Source organism: Jatropha curcas, chromosome 2, assembly GCF_041381405.1.
Source record: "Jatropha curcas cultivar XTBG-Jc1 chromosome 2, XTBG_Jcur_1.0, whole genome shotgun sequence".
Classification (NCBI taxonomy): Eukaryota; Viridiplantae; Streptophyta; class Magnoliopsida; order Malpighiales; family Euphorbiaceae; genus Jatropha; species Jatropha curcas.
In genome coordinates, this window is record NC_143152.1 from 22,890,151 (window position 1) to 22,902,355 (window position 12,205).

A 12,205-nucleotide genomic window follows, 5' to 3' on the forward strand; every position below is an offset into this window, starting at 1 on the left:
ATTGAATATTTGGTTTGAAAGATATTTATTTATTTATTTATTGTTTAATTATTATTAATTATATTTGATTTTTAATCAAATATTTTTTAATAAAAGTTGGCTTTTTAATTTTTTTTTAGTGGAAGTTTAAGGAGATAAAAATTGATTTATAGGTAAATTGTACGTTGCTTACAAGTTGAAGCGCAAATTCAACCAAATTCCTAAGAAATAGTAATATATTCAAACCCTCTTTCAAGTTAGGATTAAGATACAGAATGAAACGGAACTAATCCATAATAAATGAATCCGAGTAGGATTTTGGATTTATCCAAATCTTAAGACTTGGCATTACTATCATTTGGCATTAGTATCTCTGATGTCAGTACTCTGTTCTATTATTAGTTAATTAGAAACTTCCAAAACAAAACGTTTGATTACAGAAATATAATATAGTATCCATATACAGCAGACAAGAGAAGATTTGCATGCAAAATTAAGAAGCTCTGTAGAGGTAGATAAAGAAGTCTGATCATCATCTAGCAAAGGTACAACCTTTTCTGTAATATTTCTTTTCGGTATGCGATGAAGGGCTTGTATCTCCCAAGCCTGCATTTTTTTTTTTAAAAGAAATTAAGGATTTTTTTATTTGATTTATATACACATTTCTTGATTCTTACTCTCATTCTAGTTAGGATGATGAACTATGTAGAGATTAACAATGGGAAAGAAAGAATTCTCTTTTGTTTAATTTGTTTTTGTTTTGGTTTTGGTTTTTGCTTGTTTACTATTTCGAGCTATCACTCTGTCTCTCTGATTCTCATTGCGAGCAAAACTGGTAGAGCAAATTATATATATATATATATATATATATGAAAAGAGGAGAAGAAATTAATTATTTATCATTTTCAGTTGATAGTGATAAAACAATATGGATCAATTGATTATTTTAGGTTTTTTTTTCCTTTTTACACATAAGAAATAACGGTGGATTAGGCCTGTTAGAACTTGAATCCCTAATCTAATGGCTTTGTTTTCTTCTTTCAGGGATATAGAATTGTTTAGCAAACATTGTCTGAGTCAGGATTTATTTGTTAATCCCTCCATCCCAAAATTATAGTTCCAAATTATAGTTAAATTAGTTTAACTACAATCTTTTTTTCTTATTTGTTGGTTAGTTTACCAAGATTTCAAAATTAATTATATATTAAATTCAAATAATGTTTAATTATTCACACGAATTTATTATATAAGTGTATTGCAGGAAAGTGAAAAGAAAAGTATTTCTAAATTGTAAATGGGACTATTATTTCGGGACAACCAAAAAGGAAAGTGGTACTATAATTTTGAGACGGAGGGAGTATCACTTAAATATATTTTCATTACATACTAATTTTATCTATATGTATTTTCCTATTATGATAAAATTGATTGAATCAGCATTTTTGTATTCTTCTTTGAATAATCTGATTTGGTATTTTTTTTTTTTCAGAAATTATACTAATAATGATTGCTAGCTTATATATGGTTCACGATTTACTTGAATTCATTTTCCATTATTTCTTGAATTCATTTCAGACAGAAGAAATGGCTGAAGGGCCTATTGTGAAACCAACTAAGACCGAGTTTAGAGAATGCTGGCGGACAATCTGGCGGACTCCTTATGTTCTGAGGCTTGCACTATCTGCAGGCATTGGAGGGTTTCTGTTTGGTTATGATACAGGTTACCTGTTTGACAGCAAATCTTGCGTCGTCCTTTGATTATGTTATTATATATTTGCAGTTAATGAAGCCATTTTTTTTCTATCATTTGAATTTAGGAGTTATTTCTGGTGCACTGCTTTACATTCGCGAAGACTTTGAATCTGTTAACAAGAAAACATGGCTACAGGTTAGTTGCTACTGACTTTATGCAAAACTTTTTGCATTTTCAGTAATTATGATTGTTGATGTTGCCTTTCTTAATGAGCAGGAGACTATTGTTAGTATGGCTGTTGCAGGCGCTATCATTGGGGCTGCAGTTGGTGGATACACCAATGATAAGTTTGGAAGAAAAATATCGATTTTATTTTCTGATGTTGTTTTCTTCGTTGGTGCACTAGTTATGGCTGCTGCTCCTGCACCCTGGGTTATAATTGTGGGTAGACTTCTTGTTGGTTTGGGTGTCGGAACGGCATCCGTTTCATCTCCTCTTTACATTTCAGAAGCCTCACCAGCAAAAATTCGAGGAGCTCTTGTTGGCTCAAATGGTTTGCTACTTACAGGGGCACAGTTTTTGTCTTACCTTATCAATCTAGCCTTCACCAAGGTAATAGATATGGTGATTGCTATTGTTTTCTTGAATCTTTGAACATATATATAAAACTATAATATATTGCAAAATTGGCAGGCTCGTGGAACCTGGCGTTGGATGCTTGGGATTGCTGCCCTTCCCGCTCTAATTCAGTTTTTGCTGATGTTATCACTTCCTGAGTCCCCCAGATGGCTCTGTAGAAAGGTTATAAATCTAGACTTAACACTTCCTTTTTCCCTCTTTATGCCCTTGCATAACATTATAAGCTTGCTGTAGGAAAATTTAGTGCAATGTTATTGTGAGTGCTTGTGAATTTTATTGGCTGATGAATCCTGAAAGTTAAATTTGACATTTCATTTTCAAATCAAGCAGTTATTTAATGATATTTTTTTTTCTAGGTAAATACTTGATTTTTATTATTTCATTTTAAGAACCTCTCTTGAACAATTGTTCTAACTATTAGATTGCTAAGTATTATTTGCCATATCCCATTTCTTCTCATTTATGAATTATTTTCTGCCTTAATCAGAGCAGAGTAGATGAAGCAAGGGCAGTCTTGGAGAAAATATTTCCTTCTGATGAGGTTGAAAAGGAGATGGATGCCTTAGCTTCATCCGTTGAAACTGAAAAGGACGGCGCAGCTGCTATTGGGAATGGCATGTTCTCCAAAGTAACGGCTGCATTAAGAAACACTGTAGTCCGCAGGGGACTCTATGCAGGCATCACTGTTCAAGTTGCGCAGCAGTTTGTGGGTATAAACACTGTCATGTATTACGCTCCGACAATAGTTCAATTCGCAGGATTTGCATCAAACTCCGTGGCCATGGCACTTGCTCTCGTCACTACTGGCCTCAATACTTTTGGCACTCTTATTAGTATGGCTTTTGTGGACAGATATGGAAGGAGAAAGCTGATGATGATTTCTATGATTGGGATCATCACTTTCCTTGTGGCCTTATCTGTTGTTTTTATAGAAGCTTCTGTACATTCTCCTAAAATCAATTCAGTTGAATCTGGACATTTTGGTTCAAATTCTAGTTGTCCAATATATCTGACAGCAAACGATGCTTCAAAATGGAACTGCATGTCTTGTTTGAAGGCAGATTGCGGTTTCTGTTCTAATGCGGCTAGTGAAGTATGTACATGCCCATCAAAATATATCCTCACTTTAAACAGCACCTTTTTGGTGCATCTATATTATAACTTGATTTACAATAATCATGTAAAATTTTTTGAAAATTATCAAACCATTGAAAGTCTGATTTTGATTGACTTGCCATTTTTTTTTTTTCAGTTTCATCCAGGAGCCTGCCTGGCTGCAACCAAGGCCCTAAGAAGTGCATGTCGTGCTGAGCATCGTGTGTTTTACGAGAAGGGATGCCCAAGTAGATTCGGATTCCTTGCTGTTATGTTTCTTGGACTCTATATAATATCTTATGCACCTGGAATGGGTACTATACCTTGGATAGTGAACTCAGAAATATACCCGCTGCAGTATAGAGGCATCGGTGGAGGGATTGCAGCAATGTCGAATTGGGTTGCTAATCTTATAGTGAGCGAAACATACTTAACTCTCACCGAGCATCTTGGTGCCGGTGGCACATTTTTCCTATTTGCTGGAATTTCTTGCATTGGACTTGCAGCCATTTTCTGGTTTGTGCCTGAAACCAAGGGCCTAACGTTTGAAGAGGTTGAGAAAATCCTTGAGGATGGTTACAGGCCAAAATTATGTGGAAAAACAAAGAAGAAGAATGTTGATTCTGTCTAAAGCTCCAGAAATTATTACAAACCAAGGATTATTTTTAATAGTATATAGCAAATTGGAATCCTATTTGTTCTAGCAAGTAAATATTGCTCTGCTCTGTATAGTCTAAGTCATATCTATTAGAAATGTCTGACTGAATATTTCAAAAAGGCAAAGCCTTAATTTTGTCTACAAATAATTAATCAACATCCTACTGTTTCCTTTTCTTTTGGTTGGCATTTAATATAAGAAATTTATTCTCATCCTATGATATTGTATTATGATGAATTGTCTTGAACTGCAAATGATAGAGAGAATGCATATTATGCCTCTTATGATGATCATGCAAACAAAGTCAAGGGCGAGAGCAAAAAAGCCAGACATTGAAGCTTTGCTTTCACTTACCTGCTTAACCTTGCAAATGAAGCTTCTTTTTACTAAACCAGAAAAAGAGAGAGCAGTAATATGAAAAGAAAAAAAAAAAAAAAGAATGAGTTAGAGAAGATTGCAACTAATGAAATAGATAGATGTCATAAGCCTAAGTTGCTTGCGGAGTAAAGAAGATTGAAGTGTTTTTGTCTTCCAAGTGTTGAGATGTGGTGGTATTTATACTTTGCAATGTTATGTGTAAATTGTTCTATGCGAAAAGGATAGATAAATTGATTATATGTGACAATAAAAGTATGTTATTAGGTAGAACTAATAGGAAGATAGAAATGAAGGACAAAGATTGGTAGATGGGATATGAACTGAAGTAGATAATAGTGTGTAAAGAATGATAAAATGAACTAATGTTGGTTGGGACTATTTCTCGCTTAATCAAAAGTCTCAAGTTCGAGCATTGAATGTGAAAATTGTTGTGTTGGGAGAGCCGCCTCTATATGGGCCATACAGTATTTGAGCTGAATGTAGTCGGATTTCAGTATGATAAAATGTGATAGATTTGGCCAAACAAAAAAGTTATGACCATTTTCTTAAAGTTATGGCATGATATATGTGGATGGGTTTATGGCATTTGGACCCAATTAGTTAAAGATCAATAGGAAAGAAAGCAAAAATGTTAATTTAAGAGAAAGAATCAATGAACTAGCACTGAATATATAATCAAGTGAGTGTGATTACAATGAAGGAAATGAGTTGTCAAACCATCAAGTCCAAGAAGCCTAAAGAATCTAAAGTTTTGACCTTTAGATTGTGCGATCTAAAGATTCCAACCTTTCAAACTATCAAGTCCAAGAAGACTAAAGAACCTAAAGCTTTGACCTTTAGATTGTGCAATTTAAACTGATTGCCTCACCTTGTGTACGTGGTCTACAGTTCCACATGAATTTAATACGGAAAATATCCTTTTCCTCCTCAACATGTCATACGAACTAAATTTGCCTCCTGTACACCTTTCTTTCTCTTCCTCTGAAAGGAGGAAAAAAAAAAAGAGAGAGAGAAAAGATCTCTTAGATTTGTTGACCAAACTTCAAGCCATAAAATTTCTCTCTCCGAAATATAATTGTAATAACAAATGTGAATCGTCTGAGAATAATTCTAATAAATAAATAAATAAGGAATACTTTATTTATGATACTTAATTTTTGAGCAGTGATATTTTGCTCATGACGAGCCTCGCTCATTCCCATTACATCTACGTGAATCGTCTATATTATATCCTCGCTTGAAAACTTTTTAATTTCAAAATTTTCGTTCTCTCCTCTTTCTTTAACCAAGAACCAAAAAATCATTGACTGTTTGAGTTTTTCCAGTCACATGCAATGCCCTAATAATTTGAACTTCTTTTTAAAAAGGACAGTAGCTTAATGAGAAGGTTTTCGATTAACAAGGTATAATCCCTTCCCTTTATCCAAATATATCAATCACTGTACATGTGGTATTATAAATACTCACAATGATCTAGAAAATCCCACCATATTTCAAATTTTTTACAAGTACCTATATGAAAAAATTGTGTTTCATAAAAATAAAGATACTTATTAATCAACCAAGTAATATAATATCAATGTATATTCATATTATCCTTAAGAATATATATTTTGCATATATAAGATTAAATTTGTTCGGCCCATATATTGAAATAGGAAGAATTACAAAATTCCTTATACAATCATTGATACTTTAAAATATTTGATTGGAAACCTAATTCCCTTGATTTAGAAGTAGCAAATTAGGTTATAATCAAGTGCATTATCAGTCATAAAAGGGTAGTAAATGTTGGACTCTCATACACATCAGTACATTTGATTGGTCATTAATCTTTGTTTACCCTATTGTTTTTCCATCTGATTAAAACTTTTAATTCTATGTTATATATTAACTATGTTTTGGAAAAAAAGTTGGAATTCTCGAAAAAAAAAAAGTCAAGATATATCCCCTATTACAATCCAAGAAGCTAAATTCAAGTTTTATTATATGATCTGAAAATTATTAGAAATAAAACTATATAAAATAAAGAAAAACAATAAAAAGAGACAAAAAGAACTCACCGCCCACCAAAAAAGACGATTGAGGTGATTCAGAAAACAAAATCTAAAAGATATATATATATATATATATATAGAGAGAGAGAGAGAGAGAGAGAGAGAGAGAGAGAGAGAGAGAGAGAGAGAGAGAGAGAGAGAGAGAGAGAGAGAGAGAGAGAGAGAGAGAGAGAGAGAGAGAGAGAGAGAGAGAGAGAGAGAGAGAGAGAGAGAGAGAGAGAGAGAGAGAGCTAGTTTTAACAACATATTAGAGTATAGAATGTTAATATTGTTATGAAATTAGTGAATGTCCTATATGAGCTAAAAGTCTTTATTTTTAATTAGTGGAAATTTTATCTTTTTAATTTTTATAGAATTCTATTTTTTTATTAGGGTTCACTTATGTTATATATATATATACACACACACGGCTTCTCATCAATAATAATCACACTTTCGTATTCTCTTCATTTTCTCTCTACTCCCTTTTTACTTCTCTCCCTTTTTTTCATTATTTTATAATACGTTATCAGTACAATTCGTTCTACCACATACTTAATCAGATCGCTTTTGTTCAAATATATTGAAGAGAGGATAACTTATGGTTTGCAACAACTAAAGTTAATATTTGTTATTTAAATTTGTTGGCATTTAGAAGGTAATTCTTTCATTTTTTCTGTACATATATTTTAGATCTAATTTCTAAATAATTGATATTTTGAATTTATGAAAAATTTATATTGTTTAAATAATAGTACATTAAATCGCTTGGGTGTCGCGATTTGTTTTCTATTGTTTTAATTTTGTAAATTGGTTGATCAAATATTCATCTGAATATAAATAACCTAATGCATAAATCCATTTATGTACTTTACATAAAAAAACCTTGTAGCACCTTCGATCTTTACTTTAACTTATTGAACACTTCAATTTATAAAGCCAATTAAATACTTCAACTTGCAAAAATTATTCTATTAAATACTCAAACTTCTAAAATTAGATAAATTAAATATTTATTAAATAATTAAAAAATCTGAATTATTGTTCCAAATATTAAACTAACCACACATTAAATGAATATTTTGCACATAAATGCTAAAAATACCAAAACATGTTACTATTAAATTCGTAACTTCAAAGATATAAAAGGTCTCTTGCAAAGTTTGGGATGCTACAAGGTTTTTTCCGCAAAGTAAAGGAATATATTTATGCGTTTAGCCGAATATATATATATTAAGAACATCCTTTGCACGTTAAAACTCGTTATACTTACTTTTTTATTTTTTTTCTAAATATAGTTTATTAATTTTTCTATAATATAATAAAAATGATGATAAATTACTGAATGGAAAATGAGTATATTAATTAGTTGTTTTTTAGTCAATATTGTACTATAAATATTATAATATGTATGTAGACAAAATGAATAAGTATATTATTATTTTTATTATTTTTTTAGAATAGTATATTATAAGAATTAGCTAACATAGCTAAGTTAACCATAGATATCAATTTATCATTTATTATTTAATTATCAAATTATTTTATAAATAGTTTTATTTGAACTATTTTAAATTTTTTTAGTAATTTAAATTAATATAAAATAAAATTTATATAATTTTCTATCAATTGAGTTAAATATTTTGACATATATTTCATTTTTTTAACAGAATCTTCAACTTTATTTGATAATTGATTTTTATTTTAGGATTAGATTATAAAAACATTTCCGCTTTTCTATTTTTATATTTTCTAGTTTTTTATGTTTAATTGAATAGTATTAACCAATTTAATTAAAAATTATTATATAATTTTAATCAAATAATAAATTAAAATTTTACTAATTAGGATGAGACTAAATTGTCATTAATGATATTGTTAATCAACCAATAAAATACAAATAAAATTTAGAATTCCTATGCATATAAAAAAAATTATAATTTACCATTATATTATAATTTGAATATTGAAATTTCCATGGTTGTCTTGCTTCTATCGAAATACTTAAAACTAAAAAATAAAAAATAAAATACATTATCTTGACAAATATTAATCTTACAGTCCTAATAAAATATAAAGTAAAAAGAGAAAGAAAAGAGAAAAAGATGCAAAACGGGTTATCAATTTATGGTTATAACTTTAGCAACCTATAAAAATTCTATTGCTAAACTATTTGTGGAACCCTTTCACAACTCTTAGCAACGGAAGAAGAATGAAATCTTGTTAATTAATAAAAATCAATTCAGGTTATAATTTTAGAAAAAAAAGCCTGTTTGTAGCCCAACAAAAAAAACAAGAATTGTTAATTAATTAGAATAATCTGATTAAGGAAACTAATATAACTAATTTAATTAAAAATTATTATATAATTTTAATCAATCAATAAAATTTAAATTTTCTTATTAAAACAGGATTAAATTATTTTTAATGATATTTTTGATCAACCAATAAAATATCAATAAAATTAACAATTTCCTAATTACAATAACACTAAATTATCCTTAATAATATTTTTAATCAATTATTAAAATTAAAAATCTGTAAAGGTACTTACTACAAGAAGAAGACATAATTATAAAATCAATAATTCCAAATTGATAAAAGTTTTATGTAATAATTTTTGATAGTCAAAAGCAACAAATTCTTAATAGTCAAAAGTAATTAAAACTAAATGTATATATATAATGTTATGATATAACAAAATCCTAATTAGAATGATATTCAAGACAAATTCCTAATCAGAATAAGATTGAATTTATAATATTAAATTGGATAATTTAATATTAATGATATTAAATTCATAATCAATCAATAAAATTAAAGTTTTAAATTGGATAATTTCCTATTTAGAATTAGATTAAACTTCCTAATAAAAATTAAATTCAAATAAGAAATTAACATAACCAATCAAAATTAAACTGTTTTTATTTTTCATCCAATAAAATTAAAGTTGCATAATTAGAATATGACTAAATTATTCTTGATGATATTTTTATTTAACCAATAAAATCAAAATTTCGTAGGGCCGTTTTAGAAACTCAATGTTCCCCTATTTATACTTTTATACAGATTAGCAACGGAATTTTTATCCGTTGCTAAAGTAAATTAACTAACATTTTGCGTGTATTAATTGTCAAGAGAATACAAATTTTAATTAACTAATAAAAACTATATTCACAAAAGTTAATAATGTTTATTCCTACTTTTTTCAAGCTAATGAATTTATTTATTAAAAAGTAAATTATCTTTATTTTTTAAACCAATAAATTAAAATTCTTAAAAGTTTTATGTTCTTACCATATATATTTTATATGATATATAATTTTATCCAATAGAATTTATATTTAAATAGAAAATGTATATCATTATAATTAAATTAGCTTTATTTTTCAACCAATAAAATTAAAACCCTTAAAATTTTATTTCTTACTAAATATATCCTATATAATATATAATATAATTTATTATTTTATTTAATAGAATTTCTATTTTAAATAGAAAATTAAAATCTTTAATAATTTTCTATTTAGATTTAAATTAACTTTCTATAGTTGTTAGAACATACTTAATAAATATAAATAAACATTATTCTATTAATTTGTAAATACAGAAAATTAAGATTATACTTACCGCAAGAAGAAAATGTGATTGCAAACTCAATAATTCTAAATTAGCAAAGCTAGATGTAATAATTCTTGATAGTTAAAAATAACAAATTCGTAATAGTCAAGAGTAACGAATTCTTGATAGTCAAAAAACTCAAAAACAATTAAAACCAAACGTATATATAGTGATATGATAGGAAAAAATCCTAATTAGAATAATATTAAAGGAAAATTTTCTAATTAAAGTGGGATTAAATTTATAATATTAATACAATAAAAATAACAAGTTGATATCATAATTCGAATAGAATTAAAGTTAAATTTCTAATTAGAACGAGATAAAATTTGTAATATTAATAAAAAAAGAGCTACCAATAAAGGATTAATAAATTTAATATCTTATATTATAATATATTTAAATTATAAAATATTAAATCATAATCTTTTTATATGTATAGGAATTCCAAAAGTTTTCTAATTAGAATAGAAATAAATTATTTTTAATGATATTTTTAATTAATCAACTAATAAAATTAAGAGTTTTCTAATTAGAACAAAACTAAATTATTCTTCAATCAACAAATAAAATTAAAAATTTGCAGGAGCATTTGGAACCCAATATTCCCACCTCATTTGCACTTATATATATGTATAATTTGAAATTTCTATGCATGCAAAAAAAAAATTATGATTTATTATATTATAATTTGAATATTGAATTTCTCATGGTTATCTTACCTCCATCAAAATACTTGAAACTAAAAAAATAAAAAATAAAAGATATTATCCTAACAAATAATAATCTTACAATCCAAATAAAAATTTAAACATTTATTAATAAAATATAAAATAAAAGGGAGGAAGAAAGGAGAAAAGGAAGTGCAAGCATACCAACGGATGTAGCAGAAAAGAGATATGCAGCGAAAATAGGTTCTGAATTTTGGTTACAATCTTAGCAACGCATAAAAATTCTATTGCTAACCTGTTTGTAGAACCAAACCTCAATAAAGGAACTCTTAGCAACCGAAGAAAAAATCAATTTATGTCGTAACTTTAGAAACGGAATAAAATTTCATTGCTAACACGTTTGTAGAACCCTTTGTCAGCTCTTAGCAAGGAAAAAACAATGAAACAAAATTTGTTAATGAATAAAAATAACATGATTAAGGAAACTAATATAATCAATCTAATTAAAAAACCTTTTCAATAACAATAAGGCTCGTGCTAGGCGCTCACGTTTTTTGGCTTCCCTAAAATCGAATTTTTTTTTAATTGGTAAAGACCCACCCCTTATTATATAATTTTTAATCGATAATAAATAAAATTTTCTTAATTAGAAGGTCCATATCTTTAAGATATTTTATGATAATACTATTCAGGATAAAAAACTTCTAAACTTGTAATTATTCATGATTACTAAACAATTATAGTTAATCTATAAATCTATAGATCTAAATTATAAGAACTATAAGTAAAAACTATTCTATTAATTTGTAAATAGAGAGAGAGAGTTAAGGTTATACTTACCTCAAGAAGAAGACATAATTGCAGACTCAATAATTTCAAATTAGCAAAAGTTTGATGTAACAATTCTTGATAGTCAAAAGCAACAAATTCTTGATAGTTAAAAGCAATTAAAACTAAATATATATATAATGGTATGATAGAACAAATTTCTAATTAGAATGAGATTAAATTTATAATATTAATATAATAAAAATAATATTTTGATATCATAATTAGAATAAGATATATATATTTTTTAATTTATTTATGCACATATAGCTTTAAAAACATGGCAACAACACACATTCTACAAAGCATCTTTCCATAATATAAGGACACATAGTAATAATTGCCAAAACAAAAGGATGTCTTTATAAAAGTTGATTTGATCTGCATCATCAAATCCATGATTCTTCTCCTTTTTGTTTTTCTTATTTCCGTATCACAGTGTAGTAAATTGTTTTTATTTTGTTTTATTTTGATTAAATACTAGATAAATTACATAAATTTTAAGTTTATTGAATTAAAAAAAAATAACGAATTAATTATATGATGTTCTATTTTGATGAATTATTTTATAATTTTATTCAAATGCACATCTCTCTTGAAGGATGAA

The 12,205-nt window shown here is 27.4% G+C and overlaps 1 protein-coding gene and 1 long non-coding RNA gene across 3 annotated transcripts; one reads left to right on the forward strand and one right to left on the reverse strand.

Moving 5' to 3' along the window:
• The first annotated feature begins 322 nt into the window (after positions 1 to 322).
• On the forward strand, positions 323 to 4,240 carry LOC105635560 (inositol transporter 4). Of its 2 annotated transcripts, XM_012218634.4 has the most exons (7): positions 326 to 524; positions 1,555 to 1,699; positions 1,797 to 1,867; positions 1,949 to 2,284; positions 2,366 to 2,473; positions 2,799 to 3,404; positions 3,564 to 4,240. In XM_012218634.4, the coding sequence occupies exons 2-7, from the start codon at positions 1,564 to 1,566 to the stop codon at positions 4,035 to 4,037; spliced, it is 1,731 nt and encodes a 576-aa protein (XP_012074024.1). In that variant the 5' UTR covers positions 326 to 524; positions 1,555 to 1,563; the 3' UTR covers positions 4,038 to 4,240. The 2 variants fall into 2 exon arrangements, with proteins under 2 accessions (XP_037496294.1, XP_012074024.1); XM_037640366.1 differs by having other exon boundaries at positions 323 to 524; positions 2,799 to 4,240.
• On the reverse strand, positions 2,642 to 5,055 carry LOC149498417 (uncharacterized). The gene is made up of 2 exons (XR_016319781.1): positions 4,419 to 5,055; positions 2,642 to 3,930 (listed from the first exon to the last, which is right to left on the reverse strand). It is a non-coding gene; the product is annotated as an uncharacterized LOC149498417 (long non-coding RNA).
• Positions 5,056 to 12,205: the final 7,150 nt, after the last annotated feature.